Raw genomic sequence first — 24988 nt, 5'->3', positions numbered from 1 at the left:
GTTGGTATGACAGGGGAGATGGATTTATGGTGTATGCCACTAAGACGGCCTCAAGTGGCATGATATAGGCATACCAGGTTACATGAAGATCAGTACAGGTGTTCAAGCAATATTAAGGTTTTGCATCAGAAATTTGAGAGGCTGTAGTGTTGGTACTACTGAAGGAAGGGACTTATAAATTATGCCACTTAGACTGGATCAGCTGCCATGATATACATACCAAGTTTAATGATGATTGGTTCAGGCATTCAAAAGTCAATAGGGGAGGACACACACACAGCAAGGTGATCTCACAAGCCAGATTTTATTTTTTCAGAATAAGGGAAGTGGGTTAAATCTAGTGACTGAAGCAACATGAGATAATAATGGGCATGTCGTCAAGGAGGCTAAGCTTTGTAAAGGTCCGCAGAGTCAAGATTTTAGTTCAAATAAATGGCATTCTCATGCAATAATGGTTATCCAAAATGTTGATTGAAAATATATTTTTCTACATATTCTGAAGTATAAAAAATAAGAAACATTACATAAAATATAGGTACACTGCAGTATGAATATTCAAATTACAGTTACCACATATCAAAAATACAAGTCTACTTCTAACTTAAACATTTCTGTTCTCAGCACATGGTCACTATCTGTAGCTTCAACCCAATGCAGAACACTTCTGATGACTGGAGTAGATTTCATGCTCCTTCAGCCCAGAAATTTTGTCTATTACAATTTAAAGTAGTATACTGCACTATTTTCTTTCATGTCAGCAGCCAATTCTCTATATACACAATGCTTTGGCAATTCATTATACTTCCATCTTGGTTGGAATAACAGGTTTAAAGTCGTATCAACTTCAGTGGTTATTCATAGCAATTAACACACTAAAAAAATAAAATCAATTTCAACGATCCCAAGTGAATAATATTGTTACGATAAATGATACAAACTCCGTCCCAAGTGCAAACAATATATATTATATGTCCTTGATCTTGTTCTCTTCTACACTACATGTTTCGGCCTCTATTGGCCATCATCAGGTGTATACTCTTAACGTTGCTGCCACACTGAACCCAGTCTAAAATTTAACATTTAAAAACACATTGTTATTTTCTTTGTATTATCAACATCTACCTCGTTGATATGTGTCTGGTATGTAGATTATATTGCACACGTCAAATTTGATTTTGCTGTAGTAGCACTATAAAATCTTTAGTTATGATTTTAAAATCATAACTAAAGATTTTATCAACATCTACCTCGTTGATGTGTGTCTGGTATGTAGATTATATTGCAATATAATCTACATACCAGACACATATCAACGAGGTAGATGTTGATAATACGAAGAAAATAACAATGTGTTTTTAAATGTTAAATTTCAGACTGGGTTCAGTGTGGCAGCAACGTTAAGAGTATACACCTGATGATGGCCGATAGAGGCCGAAACATGTAGTGTAGAAGAGAACAAGATCAAGGACATATAATATATATTGTTTGCACTTGGGACAGAGTTTGTATCATTTATCGTGTAGAGTGCAACAGGATGCTTAAATATAATATTGAATAATATTGTGTTAGATTTCCTCCATTTACTATCTTTCCCTACTTCATATTCAAATCCACAGCTCCAAAAGGAACCTGAAATGGCTGTTACATTGTATGCACTACATTAACGGGAATGATCTACGTAATCTTCCTCTTCTTCCTTTGCCTATATAAGATATTTATATAATATTTCTTGTTCAAAAACAGTATATTCTACAAATACAGCTCACATTTTGTGGGAGACATGTTCTGTGGCCCCAGCAATTCCAAAGCCGGTAATATGAAACGTGGGACTCTTTATCAGGTAGTAGTGATTTACATTTTGTATACTCCATGTTCACTCTCTCACTCACTCATGGAGCTGGGCCCTTCTCAAGAAGCTGCCAATTGTGCAGCTACTCAAGAACTTCCCAACATTTTATGGAACCCGAAGGTTCATTACTGTGTTCACAATAGCCCTCCACTGGTTTCTATCCTGAGCCAGATCACTCCAGTCCATAGCACCCAATCCTACCTAAGATCCATTTTACTACGTAGCACGTCCACAAAGTAAGTTTCCCACTCATCCCACAGCTAGCAAACCTTATATTGCGCGAAGTGACTGCGCGTACGTGATAGAGCAATGACGTAGCATGGCGCATGCACAAACGGAATTTCCCGCGTTCCCACAGTAGCATCGTTGCAGCTGTTGAAGATGGAGGCTCTTATTCCAACTCCCGCCGACTGTGAAGTGCGGTCGGTGATAAAGTTTTTCAATGCACAGAGCATAGCACCGATCGAAATTCATCGTCAGCTGTGCTGGGTCTATGGGCCTAACGTCATGAGTAAGCAGATGGTGCGTCGCTGGTGCAGACAGTTTTCAGCAGGTCGACAAAGTGTGCATGATGAGAAGCGCAGTGGGCGGCCATCCATCATTACGGACGACCTGGTGGAGCTTGTGTGGGAACGCATTATGGAGAATCGTCATGTCACAATCACGGAACTCAGCAGTCATGTCCCGCAGATTTCCCGCTCCTTGTTGCACGAAATTGTCATGGAGCATCTGTTGTTCAGGAAATTGTGCACCAGGTGGGTGCCGAAGCAACTGACACCAGAACACAACAAAGCGCATGGAGTCAGCATTGACATTTCTGCAGCAGTAACATGATGACGGCGACAAGTTTCTGGACTGGATCATCACAGGTGATGAAACGTGGATTGCACACATTACCCCAGAAACCAAGCAGCAGTCAATGCACTGGCGTCACAGTGGATCTCCCTGCAAGACAAAATTCAAGCAGACGTTGTCGGTGCGGAAAGTGATGTGCATGGTATTCTGGGACAGACGGGGCATTCTCCATGTCGACTTCCTGACCAGAGGTGAGACGGTGAATGCTGAGCATTACTGTGAAACACCGCAGAAATCGCGACAGGCCATTCAGAACAAGCGGCGCAGGATGCTTAGTGCCGGTATTGTCTTCCTGCACGATAACGCTAGGCCGCACACAGCTCGACGGACAGCAAGTCTCCTGCAGGAGTTCAACTGGGAGGTGTTTAATCATCCACCCTACAGCCTGGACCTCGCTCCCAGTGATTTCCATCTTTTCCTACACCTCAAGAAATTCCTGTCCGGTGAGCGTCAGCGTTTTGAGAATGACAGGCGGAGATGGTTGTCACACAGTGGTTCCAGTCCCAGGCGGCAGACTTCTATGACACAGGTATTCAAAAGTTGGTCCCACGGTATGACAAATATTTCAATTCCGGTGGCGATTATGTTGGAAAATAGCTGAACACTTGCTGTATCTGTTGCAATAAATATTTCCATGAAATTGTGTTTTGTTTCCGTAAACGGCCCCAGGGAAACTTACTTTGTGGACGAGCCTCATATGATCTGCCCATATACATATTAGTTTTCCTAGTGGTGTCTTTCCCACCCAATATCCTATATGCATTCCTCGTCTCCCCCATTTGTGCTACATGCCCTGCCCACCTCATCCTCCTTAACTTTATCATTCTAATTATACTTGAAGAAGAGTACAAGTTATGAAGCTCCTCATTATGCAGTTTTCTCCAACCTCCTGTTACTTCATCTCTCTTTGGTCCAAATATTATCCTCATCACCATTGTCAAACACCAGGAAAAGACACTCTGCCATCTGGTAAATTTTAAATGAACAGTAACACTGCATAACAGTGAATCTAGGCGTAATAATCCTCCATGTCCTTGGGTTGTTCATGGAGGAGACAGGCCACCGGATCTAAAGGGTAGCTGTGAAAATATTGAATATGTGGTTGTGAACAGCCAACAAAAGATGATACTCCAGCTTGGTGGTTGCATATGAGGCAAAAGTCTGTTACAAAATGTTACACTGGACCTCAGGCTTGGAAAGATTCTTACAGTAGTCCAATGATTGTACAAGGAATAAAGACAAGACAAGTACTGGGACCAATATGGCAGTGTGATGCCATTTGCAATGTTGGTCATAGACATACTTGTACCGTGGAGGCCCCCTCAGAGCAGAACAAATGGCAGAATGACTGTAAGCTTCTCAACCGTAGCAATTATAAGGGGGGAACAATGTGACATGATGCTAAAGTCAGAATTTTGGAGCCAATGAGGTACTGCAGAAGCGTCCATTACTACAGAACGGAACATCGGTCATCAATGAATCTATATAAATGGGGCCAGCAAGACCAAAAGCTGGAGCCTATCAACAACAGAAATATCATGGGCAAACCCCATTGTTGGAGGTTGACGGAGCTGACTAATAGACTTGAAAAGTGATGCAGTTATTTGTAGAATGTGAAGAGTACATGGATAATTTCAGTAAAGAACTACAAGAAGCTCATAAAGACATTAAATTACATCTTACAACTCAGAATATGTTCAGTTTATTCAAGAGAGGAAAATTGTGACCGGGAAGAAAGCTGAAAGTGAAGAGATGGAGGTAAAAGGATATAAAAGAGAAAAACATGTCATTAAAGAGTTCAAAGTTCTTTGAGGACTTCAGAGTTAAGAAGTGATGTGAACTTCAATGTTATCCTGACAGAATAAGATTCTTAATTGCTCTGTGCATGTAGTGAAGCTATCAAGCTCAGTCATATTCTGCTGCATATACTTACTCAATTCTTACTAGTTCAGAGTTAGTCTAAATTAGTTTATTATATTAAGCAGTGTACTAAATGCACTTACATTAAACTCATCAGCAAGATTCTATCGCACTTGTTTTGTTAGGAGGTCAAAGTGAGCTTGCAGCTCTGCTTGGTGTTTCTTCTCTCCTTCAAAAAAAGAGTGGAGCTTTTTCACTTGATCATCTAAAACATTTTCAAGTTGGCACACATGCATACGCCCAGCTGACACTTCTCTCTTCAATTGATCCACTTCAACTTCTTTACTATTTACAAAATCCTCAAGTTGTTTTCTTCTTTTGATCTTCTCTTTCATGTCAAATGATCGGACATGTTCTGTGGGGTTCCCAGGTGGTCTCCTATGCGGCAGACAGAACACAGCATGCAGCAAAATAATGAAGATGACAAATAGTGTCTTCTGGGATGTAACAACATGTAGTCAGGAAGTTCACTGATGCTCCAGATGAAGAGTAAGCCAAAGGAAAAGTGGCGCTGGGGCAGGTTTTCTCCGAGTACTTCGGTTTCCCCTGCCAGTCTTCATTCCACCAATTGCTCCACAATCACCCTCACCTATCATCTGGGGCTGGTACAATAGGCCAGAAGTGGCCGCAGTACAAGGGACTTAGTCCCACCGCACTAGCAATAAAAGAAGCCAAAGGAAATATCCAGCAAGATGAACTTCTCTGAGATGATATGGTATTACATCCCAGAGGATGGTTCTCTTCATAGCCATTTCTGTGACAACTTCAAGCAGAAGTAGCTCAGTAGTATAGTGACCCTATAGACAGTATGGGAAGAGGGAAATACACATATTTAAAATATCATATAAAAGAAACTTGGAAGTTATATATATTTTAAGCAATACCAAGATCCTAATGTACCTACTGTACAATGTGGACCAAATTTACCGTACTAAAAATGTCATATGTCACAGACTTTTTTTTGTACAAGGTTGCTTACTCAAGGTGTGATATACAAGGGCTATTCAGAAAGTAACCACCATTTATTTTAGGCAACTAATGTAGGAGCCAGGGGGGAGAGGGAGGACTCAGGCATGTGAGCTAGCATCACATGACTCATTGCCTTGTAAACTATCATATAATTGGTCACCTTGTGTTTGTTCCTATTGCTACATAGTGAGTTATGCTGGGTTCTGCCATTGATAATCCCGCCAGTTGCCAAATTCGCACTGTTATCCAATGTGATGAAGGAAGGATCTGTAAGACAGTGGTGTTCATGATGAAGAGTGAAGTGGTCAACCATGTATAGTAAGTGAAGATCTTGTTCAAAGTGTTGACCAAAAACTTTGTGAAAGATGGCGCTTCACAAAGTCAGTACTTCCATGTGAATTTCCACAAATTTTATGCACTCTTCTCTAGGAGATTATCACAGTTAGGCTAGGCTATCACAAGTTCTGCATAAGATGGGTTCTGAAAATGCTCATGGGTGCCCACAAAACACAGAATGGCTTTTTAGAGCACTACCACAAAGATGACAATGAATTTCTCAGTCACACTGTACGAGAAACAGGTGATGAAACTTGTGTTTCATTTGTGACTGCTGAAACCAAGGAGCAGTCAAAGCAGTGGATGCACACACATTCACCAACTGATAGCAACTGTTTTCTGGAAAAGGAAAGGATTGCTGATGGTGGATGAAATTCATGCACCAAGGAATTACAATAACATCACAAGTGTATTGCACATGAAATGCTAAAAAACTGCAGTAGGGCCATCCAGAACAAAAGACACGGAATGCTGACATCCAGTGTGGTGCTACTTCATGCTAATGCACTTCCACATTAAGCTGCTTGCACTCAAGCACTGCAGCAGCATTTCAACTGGGAGCTTGCTTCCAAGCAACTACCACCTGTTTATCTATCTGAAGAACTGGTTGAGATCACAGAGCTTCAACAATAACGAGTTGATAGAGGGTGTCAAAACGTGGCTGATTTCATAGGCACATACTTATTCCCTGATACAACAAGTGCCTCAATTCTGGTAGTGACTATGATGAGAAGTAGCTTACCTATGTATGTATATTTCATATTATAATAGCAGTTTTCTTCTTGTAGCTTCTTTTTCTGACAGCTCACCAGAGGTTACTTTCCAAATAGCCCTCTCATACCACCAAAGATGTTTTCGACCAACTTTACACTCGGCTGTGAGCTACAAAAGAACACAAAATTACCATGCTATTGTACCATTGTCCTCTTGACATTCTTCAATAATTCTTGCCCGCTCCTTTAGCTTTCCATCCAGGTTTTCTTCAATGATAATTTCATTCAACTCCCTTAACATTCCATCAAGTGCAGTAGTCTGCCATATTTTGTAGAGATGCCTTGTCCGTGACTGTCTTCCCTGCAGTGCTGCACCATATATCTCTTCAAACTTATCTATACTAAAAAGGGGAAAGAATATATGTTACAACTTCTCCAAGTTCTGGGGACCTTGTGATCTCAGGCTATGCTGTTGTTCTGAGTTATCAAATCTATGTACAAATGTTTCTGCATGCAGATTGCAACCTTCATATCTATTAAAGAGAAACTTTGGGACTGTGAGGAATATCAGCNCCCCCCCCCCCATGTTGTCCAGTGCCCACATTAAGTCGTAGGTCCCCTCTATCATCATCACCTTTACAATCACCCTGCCAATGAAGGTAACCAAACATGGCCTATGGATGGCCTCACTTCAGAAATGGTTTCTATGCTTTTGTTTTGGTGGGTTGGGACCATAAATGTCAACACAGATCATTTCAGGAGTTACAAGACGAACAGAGTTCCAATTATTTGATTTTCAGACATCTTCTATTTTGCTGGAATAACTGTTTCCACGCACCTCACTTAATGAACCTCAGTCTTATACATATGGGGGTGGGGGAGAAGACACTCCACTCAAGTTTTTTCATCAAGAACAGATTTCAATTTGTGATTCCATCTGAAAACGTGAACTCATTTCCTGTGAATAAGGTACGGTTACAGTAATTATCAGCTGATACTATGTGGTATCATCTAACGCTGTTTCCCCCCCCCCCTTTATGTAGCACATAAACTTTAATCATAGCTTGATATCACCAGAACCAGCTCAATGTTACCAGTAAAGAAATTCTCTTATATGTTAGCATCTGAAGAGATACATACATTGTCATTAATAGATCTGCCACATCATATGGAACCCATGATTTATATTATTCATCCTTTCAGATTAAACTAGAAGCTAGCTCTGGCTTCATATAATATCATTCCTGGTCTTCCCAAATTTCTCCCACCTTCCGGAGTAAATTTCATTACAGTTACAAAAGGTGTGGGATGACAAGCATGACACAAGAACCATCAGGCCGGGACAAGTGCAATTTGATCAAATACCACAAATTTGCCCAAGTCACAGCCTAAATGTTACTTGCTATAATCTCTGATGCAGCAACACCACAACACTTGCATATTTCAAGTGTTAATCTGCCAACTACATATCATTAGCATTACCTAATGCCATGGACCAGAGCCCTTCTTGAGATGTTAACAACCATTCAGCTGAAGAAAGTCGTCTTCTGGGTTTAGGCACCGTGTATTCTTCGTTTCGGCCGACGTTTCGGAGGAACGTAGCGCCTCCATCTTCAGAGCAGTTGAATGGCTTGGAATGCGGAGAGCAGTAGCTGTAGTGATAGGATGTGAAAGTCGCTGCTTATATATGCAGCTTATATAAGCAGCGACTTTCACATCCTATCACTACAGCTACTGCTCTCCGCATTCCAAGCCATTCAACTGCTCTGAAGATGGAGGCGCTACGTTCCTCCGAAACGTCGGCCGAAACGAAGAATACACGGTGCCTAAACCCAGAAGACGACTTTCTTCATTGTCATCGCCGTGAAAATCTCAAAACTTACAAACCATTCAGCTGTTCAAGAAACTTCATTATCACATTCACAAGAGCCTGCCACTGATCACTATCCTTAGCTACAAGAATCCAGTCCACAACTGAGTATTCTGAATGTTCTCTTCAGATTTTTCAATTGAAATTCTGTATGCATTTTTTTCTCTCACATGTCCTACATGCCCCACCTATCTCAGCCTGCCAGACTTGCTCCTCTAACAACATTTGCTGAAAACTAATAATTATGATGCTGCTCATTAATTTCCTCCCTCTTAGGTTCAAATATTCTCTTGAGCACCTTCTCCTCCTACACCCTCAATCTATGTTGAGAGACAAAGTTTCACACCGCAGCCTAGTAAAGTGAAACAAAGATTTTTCCTGTTGACTTTCATTTTGTGGTTTATTTTATGACTCTGTCAGTATCTCAAACTATAGAGAATGATGAGTTGGAGAGGATGTAGAAGGAAGCACTCATGCCCTAACATGAGGTACTTCCTTCGAGGGACTCAGAAAAACCACAAAAAGTCAAACCAGACAGCTGGCAGGCTGCCAGGATTCATACTGACCACCTCCTAAGTATTCTGAAAGGACAGGAAATCTATGATGAATGTTGAAAATCTACTGCAATTTGTCCCAAAATTTTGGAACTGAAGCAGATGCCTCTTCAAGCTTTGAATATCACATAAAAAAAAACAGGAGATCTGAACAACTTTAAAACTGAACAGATTCACGCTGTTTCTTCTTCAAACAAGAATCTGGGGTCAGAAGAGTTGGCACCTTCCATTAAAAGTTATCATACAGGAAGAACCCAAATGAAAAATATAAGAATATCAAAGGAGCCTTGAAAATCAAATATTCATTTCAACAAATTCCAGTCATAGTGACAGCTCAAGTGAAGGTAAAATAATGGCATACTTGCAGGAAAAATTTCACATAACAGCAAAAAAGAGTGAAAAGATTCACATTTTGACAGTTCTTCCTAGATGATCAATTAGGGAACTGACAAGAGTTCAAAGCCTCAAATTACATGGTTTAAGCTATCAAAGCAGGTGGCTAAAAATGAATTCTGTCAAGCCCAAACGTAAAACCTGCAACAGTTGAAATGGTGAAAGAATTAGGGTATCTGATGAAATATGCGGGATAATGCCAGGCACAAAAGATTATGTTTCTTTTATGCTAACTAAAATGCGAAAAGGTTATTCTTGAAAACCTACTGGCATTGTGTAACCTAAAAAAAGTCTACTTATACTTTAAGGATCATAATCCTGAAAAACTATGGCTTTTCAAAGTCTCCAAAGTTCTGGCTGAGGCTTGCAGTGGCGTAATTGATTGAGGCACTATGCTACAAGCCGAAAGGTTGATTTGATTCCAGCTGAAGTCATTGGATTTTTCAATTGACCTAATCCTTCCAGCAACACCATGGTCCTTGGGTCAACTCAGCCTCACTGCCACCTGTGTCTAGGAAGTGTGGTAGCCTCAAAATCTCACAACCTTACAGGCTCCATGGCCAGTTACAGGGACAACTTTACTCTCTTTTTTTTAACCTTTAAGCAGAATTACAGCCAGAAGACTGTGTGCTGGTTGAAGCAAGTGGCATGCAAAATTGTATGATCTGACTACATAGCAAGTAAAATAATTATGACATTTGTCCAAAATTATTCATAATTTGTCAGGTGGCAGGTGCTACTGGGAAGTCTATGAGATGTGTTCACGGAATGAGAACCTAATCAGACACACTGAACAAGAGCTGACGACAATAATAAGGGTAATATAACCTATAAGCAGTAAATAACTACTGACAGATCAACTCTGGAAAATACTGTACAATCTTGCAGTGACTTTCGCAGGTCTTCTGCTGATAAGTTAAACATCCTGGTTCACCACTCTTGTAAGGCATGACAGCAATCATGTTCCTATAAAGCACTGTAGTTAAAACTTTCCGAGCCCACATAACCTTTCTCACCTCACACAAGCCACAATTTTTTCGAAAATGCCTCGCATTCGGACACGAAACAGTTGAATATCCTTTCCTTCCAACTGGGTGTTTTGTAAACTTTGCACGTCTGTCATAATCAACGTTATGTTACCGTAACGCGAAATACATATACCACAAACATAAGCTTAATCCAAATTTCATACACAAAGAACTTGTCTTCACACCACAGCCTTCTCGATCGTTCTCGATTTTTTCAGCGGGCCTCTTGACGCTCTTGACATCGTACGTGGAGACACTTTCAGACTATTTATCTAAGCAGTACAATTGATCGCAAAAGATTGCAATAGATGTCGCAAGAAGGAGTCTTGCTGATAGACTGGACAGGTTTGCATCCCGAAAGCCCTCCCCCTTGCTTTTTTTTTTCCCCCTCGTAACAGCATCCAGACCGGCTCTAGAGTCGACCGAGGCTCCAATCTGATGGGTACCGGGGGTAAAGCAGCCGGGGAGTGCTGACATGCTCCATGGAGCCGTAATTAATAGTTGAGCCTAGTCTGCGCGCAAAGACCTAGTGCGATAGTAGTTACCAGTCTTCCCGAGCGAGCTTTCGACAGTGGAGCAAGTCATTTCCGGCAGTATCCCGATCTCAGACGATAGATGGCAGTGTAATGCCATCACGGCACGGCGGCCAAGTGGTCAGCCCATAACGTTGAGGTACACACCACAGTATCGACATCATCGACATTATCCATGTCGTCAACCAATTGAAATATAGCGCGCTTGTTTGGCCGTATTGGAATTGTACAGAGTGCGAAGTTTACTTTGACGCCGGAAAAGATCTAATTGGTTTCATGGTTGTATTTACATACATGTTTCTTTGAATAAATTATTCTTATTGTACTCCATATGGGTGAAACATATTTGTTACAACCATTCAACGACAGTAAGTACAGTTTCAATTTTGGGGTTGTCGGTTATTCTGGGCGGGAACATTGTGGTATTTGGAATCACGATTATTAGAACCGTGTTTCCAAATAATAGCAGTCCAGGTTTTAGATATATAAAGAACATAACAAATGTACCATGATGATCGTTAAGTTACTCGTGTTAGTCGAATACAAAACGCCTTATCCTTGGACAACTAACTTTTTTAAGCCCACATTTTCTTTCATTTTATAGTTTGTGTCTTGAACGTCTTTATGCAAGAAAAATTCAAGAGTAGTAAAATTTCAAGGATGCCCTAACAAGTTTTAACCTTAAATTGTGGATGTCCGAGAATAAATAGCTAAGGAGAGTATTTTGTCATAAGAAAGGAAGCACTTAAAATAATTCAGGTTATCAGATTTGAATGGATGGGACATGTGACATATATGAGGGCTATATGAAATTCATACAGAAAGTCTGAAGGAAAGTACGAAAGTGTAATTTGGGAGGCCTAGGTATAGATAGGAATATAATATGGATGTTANACATCTGGAAAGTTTCAAAATGTGGTGTTGGAGAAGAATGGAGAAGATCAGTTGGACCGATTATGTGAGAAATGAAGAAGTGTTAATTAGAGTCAGTGAGCAGAGGAATATCCTACATGAAATAAGAAAACGGAAGGCTAATTGGATTGGTCATGTTTTACGCAGAAACTGCCTTCTAAAAGAAGCTATCGAAGGAAAGATAGATGGGCGGATAGAAGTGACAAGAAGACGAGGAAGAAGACGTAAGAAGATGCTGGATGACCCTGGGGACAGAAGAGGATACTGTCATTTGAAGGAGAAAGCTCTAGATCGCATTAAGTGGAGGAATTGTTTTGAAAGAGACTGTGGACCTGTAGTCTTGACAGATTACTGATGATGATGATGATGATGTTAAACTCAGTATGAGGGTGTGGATTATACTTGATTAGCTCATGATAGGCCAATAAGAAACTGGTGTGATCATGGTAATATATAATATATCTGATGTATTATTTTCAGTTTCTGCATGGAAGTCGTTTGTTAGTCTCTCAAAATTCCTTCAGGGGAGTGGGGTCCAGGCGTTCATTCTTGTGACATGTTTGACAGGCCCATAGCCCATATGCATTACAGATTAAATTTAACCAGCTCACAACTCATGTTTGAAGTGCGCCCTGCTGTTCTGCATGCATTTCTGGCACTTGTGAGAGAAGTTGTTTTATATGGATTCAGTTTCAGGAGTTTTGTGGCAGCTATTTTTTAAACTCAAGGCATCTGAGGATTGTTTTGAGGAGACTGTATAAGTCTAATGCTAACACTGATTTCATCCCGTTTCTCCTCAGCAAGTACTTGCTTCTCTGATTTGATTCTTTTTTGTCTCATAATGACCCTGTCTGTGTTAATTTGTTTGTGATTGCATGAATAGTTTTTCTATTCAGAAATGTAACATCCTGAAATTTGTGCCGGATTTATCTCCTTACTTTCCTTGCACAACCTCTTTTCACGTAGGATTGTATGTAAGCACCTGTTGCTCTGCTGTGCAACACATACATGGTATTTTGGCACAGGAAATAATAAAACTGAGCCTTGACTGCACTGCTTATCGCATGTCAGCCACAGTAGCAGTACGAGGCCCAGGATTTGTGAGTGGCCTGGGACATTACGCATAAGTTTGCTTCATGGTGGCTCTTCACTACTTCTTTCGAGTGACATTGAAGGGAAGTTGTAATATGTATGAGATAGTGGTTTGTTGACCATCAAGCAAGCCCAAACGTGTGAAATGTGAGATGATATGAGTAGCCTTTGTCCCTCTCAACTGACTGACTGAAGGTTTTTCTGAAGGCTGGGAGACTGTCTTCCTGTATTTCATTAACTCACTCTTTATATATTGCTTTTGTTTTGGCTTTACTTTGCTTTTCACTGAATTTTGTTTACTGATAACATTTCCATTCATGGTATAGAAAATTATTTTGTAAAATTGCAACTTATTGAATAAGAAAATTTTCTTAGATTTGTTTCATTCTGGTCCATCACACTAACCGTATTACAAATGATAAAACAATTCTGTCCAGTGTGACTGTTGAAGCTTTTACTACTTCACTTCTTAGCACCCTAACATGTTTCGGTCCCTATAGACCATCATCAGAGGGAACATCAATACTTTTAGAAACTACTATTACATTGGGTGTTTTGATTTTTAAAATACATAAATATACAATATTTGTAATACACACTTTATACAAAATCCAAATTTCTTACAACTACATCAACTGTCCTTGATACATTAAAGTTTTCTTTTTTTAACTTTTTGTTATTTAAGTTAAAATTCCTTAACCAAATAGGTTTGTCTCCCTTGTCCTTTCGTTTTTCTTGACGGGCCAGAACTTGTGCCCAAGAAAGACAGGCGGCACAAGGACAGTTGCTGTAGTTGTAAGAAATTTGGATTTTGTATAAAGTGTATATTACAAATATTGTATATTTATGCATTTTAAAGATCAAAGCACCCAATGTAATAGTAGTTTCTAAAAGTACTGATTTTCCCTATGATGATGGTCTATAGGGACTGAAACATGTTAGGGTGCTAAGAAGTGAAGTAGTAAAAGCTTCAACAGTCACACTGGATGGAATTGTTTTATCATTTGTAAAATTGTCTTACTTTTGTTATTTCAGTTGTTGATTATTGGTGCATGTATATTAATAACCTTCTGCATTATTAAGAAGCTCTGTTCTAAATGATGGATATTAAAAGGTAAAGCTATCCCTGTAACAGGCTGTGAATGCCCATAGGGTTGTGTGACATCAAGGCTCCCACATTTCCTAGACATTCGGCTCATAGATGGTGGTGAGGTTGTCAGCCTTACACACCAGCTGCCCTTCACCCCACAAGAAAATTCCTGGCACTGATTTCTGTCAGAGGCTTAGTCAACCCCAGGGCCATAGTGTGGCTGGGATGTTTAGGTCAATTGAAAAATCCATTGACCTCACTAGGATTTGAACCTGTGACCTTCTGGCTTGTAGCATAGTGCCTCAACTAATTATGGTACTGCATGCCCAAAATAATGGATGTTATTGCCATCAAAAATAAAAACTTAAATTGCACTAAGTCCATGAAAAATGTTTTTACTGCTTGTTTTTCTTCCAGATATCAATGGAGTACATCAGACAGCAGAAGAAATGGATGCTATTCGGCAAAGGAATGTGGCATATGAATATCTGTGCCACTTGGAGGAAGCAAAAAAGTTAGGGGATGTCTAGTAACTAAACTGAATTGGGGAACACAATCCATACAACAGTAACTTAAGCAGTATAAGTACTTTCTTTAGCTGAAAAAGGTGGTCATATTGAAGCCCAGTAAAAACGTGTTTCTACGCTATGTTCTTTAATAAAACACTAAAATGAATGAAATATTTGGATAATATTTTTTAAAATGTGTTGTGTCACCTTCATTAACACAGGCTGTTTGTTGCACTTTGAAATTTAGGTGTGGTTAATTAATAGTCAGATGGAGACAAGTAAAAGGATTTATGTAGGGAGTGTCACATTTATTGTGGAACCTGTTTTGGGAGTGTACTGTCAGATTGCAGTTAGCTGATACCTACGTCAATATGACGTAACTAACTGTGTTAAGCAGGTGGTGGAGATGACGTACTTTAGCTATTGCTCTTGCTTGACAGCTGCTGAACATGTTACTGAATTCTTTTAAGTTCTTGTCTTGAAACTAACAGTACTAGATTCTTGGTGTTTTCTTTAAGTTCATCGTCTGTGTATGGATTGTTCTGGAAAATTTTGTCTCTCAGACTTCATTGTAGATAATAACAGTGAAATCACGTCAGGTGAATCAGCAGGTCGCAGTGAACAAACGTTTTGTCAAAAATGTTATGTAAGGGAGTTGCTCAATTATTGCTGTATGAACAATTACACAGTATTGCTGGGATTTAGGTTTAAAAAATGGCTTGAGAATTGTTATCTTTCTGAATTTACTACCTCTGAAAAGGAGAAGGAGGCAGTAATTCTTGTGAAAGCACTTTGTGTGTCAGTCTGTGTTTTTGTCAAGACCTGTATATCTGCTGTTCTGGATACTTTGTGCCCACTCATAAAACCATGTCTTAACATTGGGTCAACTTCACCACCACATACTGCCTGACAAAGCCAATTACAAAACTACACTCTTGCTACAGACCTTTTTCATGACCTTTTACCCTTTTCATTATATTATTCTTGAACCTCTCCTAATACGTATCATTAGCCCAACCCTGCAGGAAGTTGTCAGTGAACCGAAACCTTTCGTGCAGCCCATTGTGCCATGAGCTTACTTACATACATGGTGCATTGAGTATTATAACAGTTTTATTGAAAGGTTGGTGGGTTTCTTTGTGCACAAAAGGTTTTAAAAATGCTGTGTCTGACATATGCCAAGTTCTGTTTCATTCCATGTGGGGTTTAATAAAATATGACTTCTCTGAATTATTGTCCAGGTTCATGCAGATATTGATATTCTCATGACATTTGAACATGCTCACACACAAGCACTCACATTACCCTACTACACAGTAGTGACCATGTTTGGGTGTGAAGTCATGTGGGGAAGCCAGTCAGTGACAACACTACCAGGTGGCTTCCAAAATGTATGAAACTTGCTGTAGAAGATGCAAATAGGGAATTGTTAGGTCCTTAAATCTATCTGTATGGATTGGATGTGTGAGACCTTTAATATGTTTGATGTGGAAAGGGGGGTTATATTTCACAGGGTTTCTTTATATTGTAACTAACAAAACCGTTCACAGGTGGATGGAAGCTGTGTTGAAAGAAGAACTGCCCACAACAACAGAATTAGAAGAAAACTTACGGAATGGTGTATTTTTGGCCAGACTTGGAAATATTGTAGCTCCTGGAACAGTGCCATTGACCAAGATTTACGACATCGATCAGAAGCTATTCAGAGCAGTTGGTTTGCAGTTCCGACACACTGACAACATTAACTATTGGCTCAAGTCATTAGAAGCTGTCTCGCTGCCAACAGTAAGTGCAGAGTTGCTTTTAGGCCCGTTTCCTATGAATGTAATTCCTATGCTTCCTGAGGGCTGATATAGTGATTGAACTATGCTATCATCATCTTTTCTTCTCCAACATTAGTGAAACACCCCCCCCCCCTTTCAGATAGTGTAAAATTAAAACCCAAGCATTTGAAATTGAACCTGAATTTAAAATCCCTGAACTAAATGTGTTATTAAAGATAGGTTGTTGTAACATGCTGGCTAAAGGTAGCCACACAGGGTGTGTGAGAAAGAACTCTGGAATTCTAGCTATAAATATTTATTCACTGCTTTGACATAAAAATTTCTTATTAACAAGAACTAGTAAGCAGCCTGACCAAGTTTTGCTGACATTTATTGCAATTCGGTGTCAGCATCAGTGACAGCCCTACAGGAAACAAAACCCCACTTTACCCAACACCCAGGATAGAGCATCCAGAGGAACCACAGCTATAGCTGCTGTAATCCTTCAGCACAAATTTGGAAGAGAAACTACCCATTCACTATACATGGTGTCTTTGACATACCCCCAGAAGAACAATCCCATGGGTGTTAAATTATGACCCTGTGTAGGCCAGTTATTTGGTCTTCCTCTGCTGATCTATAGACCAGGAAATTGTTTGTTCAGAAAAGTGAATACAGTGGCACAAAAATGGGCAGGTACACCATCTTGTTGAACAGTGAGGCCATCAACTTCAGCTACTATCTGTGGGAGCACAAAGTTTTCTAACACAGCCAGGTAAACTGAACTTGTGATTGTGATCTCTTGGATGAAGAAGGGTCATACAATTCAGTCCGACATGCTGTCGTGATTGTTCTCAATTAGGCCAGTGGGTTCTCACTGCCCCAAATCCTGCGGTTGTGGTGGTTTACAACACCATGTGCATGTAAAATGAGCTCACTGGGAAAAACAATTTTCAGGAGATATTTGTCGCTGTTGTGAGCTGTTTTAGCATGAATATTACCAAGTTTATGCTTTGGGGATTTTTGTGAGGATGAATGTGTGCACTAGTTGCAGTTTGTATGCATGTAGTTTCAGTCTCCTGTGCACATGATGTGCCATACTCTTTGGAATTTGTCACTGATGGCTAATGTGCCAAACAGAATGTTTCGGGCTGCAGTGAAGTGTTACCCGGATGTCCTCAGTGTTGTCTTGTGATGTGCTTGGCTTATCTGGTGAATGTCCTTTCTATAAATTCACAGTTTCTTGGAACTGCTGATACACTTATTGGGTGGAGCATCTTTTTGCTGCACCAGCCTAAAATTTTTTCTAACAGTAACCACAGATTCTGATTCCCCCTACCACAACATGCACAGCACCTTTTCCTGCAGCAATTCCATGACTGACTTACTCCTGCTCTGATGCTTTCCAACTTCTTATGGTGCAGTGCTACCATTTCTTTAGAATTTTTCACTAAAACTTGGACAGATTTTGCACTATATTTTTTAAATACACCAATTCTGATTAAGCAGCGAATAAATGTGAATAACTAATACTCTGAAATTCTTTTTTGGACACTGCACTAGACAAGTATTGAGTAATGCTGATAGAGTGATGCTTGGCAGAGGAAAACTGAAGAAATTCAGGCATGAACCTGCTCCAATGGCATTTTTTCCACTGTGAATCTCACATGAAGTCACTTGATATTGAAACCAAGTCTCCAGGATAAAAAGACTGAGCTATGACACTGCCATAAATTTGTTTTACTTAACCAGGATAATAAGAAACTGAAAACAGAGACATGTGAGTGGACAGTTAACAAAACTTGGGCTCATGTAAGTAGTTAATTTCCTGCAACATCATTTAATGTGACAACTTTGCTTTCAGACTTTCCATCCCGAAACAACAGATGTCTATGATAAAAAGAATATGCCTCGGGTGATATACTGTCTCCACGCATTAAGCACACATCTCTTCAAGTTGGGCAAAGCCCCTATGATCCAAGATCTCTATGGGAAGGTTAATTTTACAGGTAATGTTCAACATACATATCTGAATAATGTGCTCAATTCGACATGAACTAGATAAAGTAAGGAGTGTCAGCCATAAAACAATTATTGTAGCCTCTGAACTTCGCTTCTGCTGTTATGTGGCAAGGAAAAGATGGACAAAAGAGTTAATTTTAGACATTTCATTTCATTGTATTAACCCTTATATGCTCAGTGCGCTGATCCATTGGCGCATTACGTAATGGCCAGAACACTCAGGCAGCCGATCTATTGGCTTCGTGTAAATCATGCTCTTGTAGTTATATAAATGGCTCAAAAATTGCAGCACAAGATGGTACCTAATTTTCCAAGGTTTATTTGACAGTTTGCAGCCAGATGACATCCCTTTGCTCACAAGAGAATTTTTTTGAAACAAATGAAATATGTTGAGCTCATATGTTTAGTTGGTGGTTCAGTGATTTCTTGGTCTGTGGCTTTAGTTGTGTTACTGTGAATATATCATGGGACCAAGTCAGAAGAAGGCAAAATAATGACCATCATAAAAATTATATTAAACTCACAGAGCAAAATGGCCACTAGAGTTCACAGGCCCCTCAAAATCCTAGCATTCAATGCTAATGGCATTGCGAGGCATCCCTCTGAGCTCAGTACACACAGACGTGGCCCTGCTCTCAGAGACAAATTTGAAATATCGTGAAACATTTTTTATTCCAAACTATCACATTTCTTGGATCGACTGCTTCCTGGGCAGAAAAGGTAAAACTCTCTTTGCAATTAGAAAATACATTCCCCACAACAATGTAGACTTGCCTACAGTTCAGGTTATATAAGAAGTGAGTTTATATTATTGTTTTCCTGATTTACAGATACAAGTTTGCCCACTTGTTGTGTCAGATACTTTGTAGTGAAAGGAAAGTAGGCAATTAGTTCTTCCCAGAACTTCTTGTTTTTTAATTCATTGTTCTAAGAAAATAATAAAGCAGTACAGCGAAGCAATTACAGCTCTATCTGATGATGATCATATGATATTGAAACCTGTAGAAGGTAAGATTTACAACAAAGTGACAACGTAGCACAGCACACCATCAGTCTATGAGCAGGATAAGCAGTTGCAACTTAAAGACCTGCCTGCAGAAATCAAATCATTATTAATCACAGCAGTCCTCTAAGTCACTCACTCACCCACCCACCAACCAACTCACCTCAGTTCATAACTGCAGTCAGTTGAGAGATGTAGCCTCAGAGTGGACCCAACAGAAAACACCACTCCTCTGTTGATGTGGGTAGCATGGTATTAAGTGTTCCATTGCAGCAGCACTGTCCACCTGGTTCTGGATGGTGTGGCAACATGGCTTCTCGCAGCTCTCCTATTGTTACATGATGTCACTGTGAATGTGATGTGTTCCTCTGTTGTTTGTGCAGTCATTGTTAGGCTAATAACTTGTTTACTATGCCATAACCTAGCAACAGCTGTCTGCATGCTATAATATGAATTTGGAAACTGAGAAGGAGAACCAGTATTTATAGCATACAGAAAATTATTGGACTATTTTTACAGGTGAGGTAACAGTGAGTTATGTTGCAAACAGAAATGTTTAAAATTCTTGTATATGTTCATAAGTGTTGATATGTATTTTTTATGTAAACTGTAGTGGTATATATTAAAAAGATGAGTCGAAGTATGTTGGCATTCAGTCCATTACCTCATTCTATTAAAAAAATAAAACAAAATGGATTTAATGTTCACATAAGATTATAAATAGGGCATGAATTTCGGAGAGCTTACCCAGCATGTGAAATTGATGGGGCAGAGTGTAATCCTACCTCTGTCCTGGTTGGAGTTGGGCTGATAACCTTATTTTTGTGTATAATTTAGTCTTACATGACTGTACCATGAAGACTAAAGTATTTAAGTTTTTTAGGACTAGCCTATTTAGTTTCTGAGGGTTATATCAATCACATTCCAAGACTAAAGTATTTAATATTGTACAGCCTCATCCTGTTGTACTGTGTATTCTAACTTCGTGTTCTCACACCTTGCCGTCTTTGTGCAACTTCATGGATGTATTAATATTCACGTGTCTTCATCTGTTTATTATACAGCACTGCGTGTTTCAGCCTCATTGACCATCATCAGGTGCATAAGAAGAAGGAACAATTGAGTACATTGATTTAGTTTATTTTAGTTATAGTTTGGAGCACATTTGCTAAAGTTTCTGTATATTCCAGATGAAGAAATCAATGCTGTGGGGTTAGAGTTGAAGAAGTATGGAATCCAGATGCCAGCTTTTCGGAAGATTGGTGGACTACTAGCTAATGAATTAGGAGCTGACACAGCAGTTCTTCACGCAGCCATTATAGCAATCAATGAAGCGATTGACAGAAAGGTGCTGAATTAAGCCAGTCACATTAATAGAAATGTTTCCATGGTAATCTATAAAACTGTGCTTTGTGAAGCAGAAAATCACTATGGTGTTGGTCATCATCATAATCGTCCTTTCCATTATTATGTCTGTTGATCCATCATTTCATAGGTCTTCCCAGCCTCCGTTAATAATCTAACATCTTTGGGATCGTTTCAGAGCTTATCCTATTAGTGTTTTCTTTTCATTTTCCTCTGTATTGTATGAATTCTGTTATTTGTGGAATTTTTATCTCTGTTACAATTTAATTTCCTTTTATGGTCTAAAGGTGTTTCTCACAGCACTCCCAATGAAACACGTTTCTGCCGATGTCTTCTCTCATCATTCTTATTGCCTCTGATCCTCACCCTTAAAATAGCGTTGGTCTAGAAAGTGTCTTATAAATTTGTACTCTTGTATGAATAGAAACTAATACTAATATTTTTACAAAATGTTCAGATTTACGTGCAGATTATTTTCTCCTTCATGAGACATGTGATATCCAAAGTAATGGAAAGAATAGATCAGTGTGGTCGCGGTGCAAGGGCCAAGAAGGCCCACCCCTTATACGTTCAATGGAAAGAATTAATTTGTTCCAGTATTGTGTCCCTAATGCATGTCTTTCTTCTAGTTGATCCTGTTCCACTAAAAGCCTCTAAAAATTTTAGTTCCTGTCGATACTTGTTTTGTTCACTTGGTAATGATTTTAAATGAATAATCTTTATGGTATACTTCCGGTTGTGTGTTATTTATGAAAACATATTTTGGAAAGTCGTACAAGAGATAATCAAAAAGAAACAAAATAGACACTACTGTGTCACCATTTGTTGGGGGGGGGGGATCTTCCTCTTCTCCTCCTCCTACTCTCTCTCTCTCTCTCTCTCTCTCTTTTTTCTGCATGTTTTCAACCCTTTTCTTGGGTCATCTTCAGGCATACACAAATACTATTTAGCTTCTGAATTGCATCATTAATCAGTATGAATTCATACTGTGTTTATACGATTATTCTATACTGACAGTTATATCTTAATTTTAAAATGTGGTTCAAATATAGTTAAACCTAGACACCAAAATTGATAACACCCTCCTGTGCCCAATTTATGTTGTGTAAACTTCAAGACTGTTGAAGTTATAATATTACCTCTCATGTGTGTGGAATGTTATCTCTGAATCTTAAGAGACACAACATAAAATTGAGACCGCTAGGGAATGAATAATGTGGAAAATGTGTAGACCTAAAGGAGGAGTAACAGAAGGTTGGGGAAAATTATGCAATAAGATATGTTGAATGAAAAGTGATGCCTTGAACTTCATGACTCACCAGCAGAGGGCAACACTGACATGCTGCAAGTTGTGACAGGTTCTATAGCATCTATTCTTGCACCTCAGTTGGCAGAAAATTTCTGTGTTAAAAGGTTGTGTTGCTGTTGTATGTGAAATGGAAGTCTGCACTGAGCACTTGTCAGAGCACTTAAAGCAATGTGCCATGATTTAATTCTTATTGCAGGTTTATTGCAAAATGCAGGTTGTTTATGTTGATGACTGTGTTGATGTGAGCACTTTGCTTCGCTGGGTCTTTCTATGTAGGCAATGCGTTTGTTGCATCAGCCATAGTTTCAGCACGAGTATATCCATATATCATATATAAGAAAGCTTGGGCATACATTTACATTGATGAAACTGAGAATTTTGTGTTCATTTTGTATTTGCAGTCACAGAAATTTTTTTATATACAGGATCCCTCAGAAATTTTGAAGTGTCTTAGTAATCCAGCTGCAAGATTACAACATTTATACCCTCCGTATGCTGCATTCTATCAAGAGGATATGAAAAATGCTAAACTTAATAAAGCTGAAGAAACTTTTAACAGGGTATGTATACTGTAAGCATTAGATGTGATTTTAAAAGTGTCACTCACGATTTCTTTTTGTGCCAATAATGCTGAAGCATTGAATTCATAACAGAAAAGATCTCCTATTGAGAAATAACTGTCACCTATTTCAGAAAACTTCCTGCACCAGGGAATTAAGTATTTTTATCTGTTTTGTTAAATGGTAATTTAATGTTACTTGAGTGTATCTGTCCTTACTTTTTGTGGCTTGTAATTATTTACTGCTGATTTGCCTTTTGATCTTACTAAATAATACAGTCAACTATGGTTATCTCTTATCAGAGGATCTTGAATTCCCATGCAACTGCTAAATATTTTAAAGGAAATTTACCATTTGTGTAAATTTACTTCAAAAACAAATTTCCAATACATCTACCATACAGTAGTTCCTCCAGCTGCTGCTAGGAGTGCTGCTTGTTATCTGTCCTCATATAGGTATATTACAATAGAGGTTAGTTGAATTTGTGATCGTGTTTTAGTATATCCAGAATCTTTCATCCATCCATCTTCTGTGTTTTGGCAACATCATACGTTGCCACATTCGCAACTCAACACCTAACAACTGCAAATATAGAATTGCATCCTTGTTTGAACCACATATGACCTAGCAAATATTCACTCCAGAATTGTTCAGTTCATATATCTATATACAGTACCATATAATGATACAAATTCCATCCCAAGTGCAAACAATATATTATGTGTCCTTGATCTTGTTCCTCTACACTACATGTTTCATATCATTTATCATATGGAGTGCAACAGGATGCTTAAATATAATATTGTATACAGTACCATATTTTAATATGTAATATTGACGAATACCAGTATTGTCATCCATCAGAAATCGTTGTAAATATGGGCCCATATAAGAAGTAAGATGGTTTGCAATTCAAAAGAGCATTTGTTAAACAGTTGTATTCACCTGATGATGGCCAGTTAAAATGGTCAAAACATGTTGTGATATTAATAAGACAAATTGAATGTTATACATTCTTTGAGCTGCTTTAGACGGAACAAGTGTAATATAATAGATAACAGATGTTCTGAAAATGTGGCACAGTTCTGATATTTGGGAACGATGATAATAAATCGAAACCTTATTCAGGCAGAAATTAAGAGGAGATTGAACTTGGGTAATGCCTGCTGCCTATCAGTCCATAACCCTTTGTCTTCTCATCTGCTGTCCAAAAACATAAATATAGAATATACAGAACTATAATTTTGCCTGTGGTTCTGTATGGATATGAAACTTGGTCTCTGACATTAAGGGAGGAACATAGACTGAGAATGTTAGAGAACAGGGTGCCGAGGAGAATATTTGGACCGAAGAGAGGTGAAGTGACAGGAGGTTGGAGAAAACTGCATAATGAGGAGCTTCATAACTTGTACTGTTCTCCAAGTATAATTAGAATGATCAGATCAAGGAGAATAAGGTGGGCAGTGTATAGTATAGCACAAATGGGGGAGAAGAGGAATGCATATTTGATATTGGGGGGGGGGGAGCCAGAAGGAAAGAGACCACTGGGAAGACCAAGGCATGGGTGGGTGGACAATATTAAAATGGATATTAGATAGGGTGGGTTGGTATGGACTGGCTTTATCTGTTTCAGGATAGGGACTGGTGGAGGGCTCTTGTGAACACAGTAATGAACCTTTGGGTTCCATAAAATGCTGGGAAATTCTTGAGTAGCTGCACAATTGATGGCTTCTCAAGAAGGGCTCAGTTCCTTGAGTGAGTGAGTGAGAAAGGTAAAAGGTAATGTCCCTGTGCTTAACTAGTTAAGAACTGCCATGAAGGCGTATGGGGGTGTGGATGTATAAATCCACATTTTCTTGACCTCAGCACTAGTTGGAGGTGAGTATGAAAAATGTACAGCACTTCTGAAGTTTACCTAGATTTTTTATTCTTCAATTTTTTCTGACTTCCCCCAAACTCATGTGGCACACCTGCTGACCCTTCATGGCACAACGGTTTAAAATCACTTCTATACAAGCTTTTCTAGTAGGCTACTGTACTGGGTTCCTGTATGGATTTTTCTCATGCTTTCAGCACATTCATGTAACATTTATGTGCTGGATAACAGAATTTTCTGTAATTTAGTAAGCACTGGCTGAGAGACTTGTTGGTGTTCAAGTTTATGATGATAATTGTTGCTGTTACAACCTTCCAACCCATGTCATTTGCATGACTACCAGTTTGCTAAACAGATGCCTATCCATACTGTAGTGTTCACTGTAACACAGTACAAGAAAGTGAGAATTTTGCCCTACACGCTTTAGCAGTTTTTCTTGTATAGTTTGCTACTGCACACAAGCAGTA

The 24988-nt window shown here is 39.1% G+C and overlaps 2 protein-coding genes across 3 annotated transcripts; one reads left to right on the top strand and one right to left on the bottom strand.

Annotated features, from left to right (window-relative positions):
* Positions 1 to 3623: 3623 nt before the first annotated feature.
* LOC111862870 lies at positions 3624 to 10797 on the bottom strand. 2 transcript variants are annotated; one of them, XM_023848638.2, is made up of 4 exons: positions 10476 to 10797; positions 6834 to 7043; positions 4708 to 5002; positions 3624 to 3783 (listed from the first exon to the last, which is right to left on the bottom strand). In XM_023848638.2, exons 1-3 carry the CDS (start codon positions 10580 to 10582, stop codon positions 4729 to 4731), a joined length of 591 nt encoding a protein of 196 aa, XP_023704406.1. In that variant the 5' UTR covers positions 10583 to 10797; the 3' UTR covers positions 3624 to 3783; positions 4708 to 4728. The 2 variants fall into 2 exon arrangements, with proteins under 2 accessions (XP_023704406.1, XP_023704405.1); XM_023848637.2 differs by having other exon boundaries at positions 3624 to 5002.
* A 375-nt stretch (positions 10798 to 11172) lies between these two features.
* Positions 11173 to 22645, top strand: LOC111862871 (ras GTPase-activating-like protein IQGAP1; the record flags this gene model as incomplete). Its single annotated transcript, XM_023848639.2, has 6 exons — positions 11173 to 11388; positions 14532 to 14628; positions 16174 to 16408; positions 18251 to 18395; positions 20602 to 20759; positions 22511 to 22645. Coding segments are annotated over exons 1-6 (807 nt in total), but the record flags the coding sequence as incomplete, so codon positions are not given.
* Between the last annotated feature and the right edge of the window lie 2343 nt (positions 22646 to 24988).

Source organism: Cryptotermes secundus, unplaced genomic scaffold, assembly GCF_002891405.2.
Source record: "Cryptotermes secundus unplaced genomic scaffold, Csec_1.0 scaffold528, whole genome shotgun sequence".
NCBI classification, from domain to species: Eukaryota; Metazoa; Arthropoda; class Insecta; order Blattodea; family Kalotermitidae; genus Cryptotermes; species Cryptotermes secundus.
This window is presented reverse-complemented; position numbering and strand designations above follow the sequence as displayed.

Bases quoted from the DNA above. Each gene is read 5' to 3' on its own strand.
- LOC111862870 (XM_023848637.2), bottom strand. From the start codon at position 10,582: ATGACAGACGTGCAAAGTTTACAAAACACCCAGTTGGAAGGAAAGGAT. The intron at 7,044-10,475 runs GTGAGAAAGGTT...TCCCCTTTTTAG, and splicing joins AAAATTGTGGCTTGTGTGAG to TATAGATAAGTTTGAAGAGA. The intron at 5,003-6,833 runs GTAATTTTGTGT...TCTGCCGCATAG, and splicing joins GACAATGGTACAATAGCATG to GAGACCACCTGGGAACCCCA.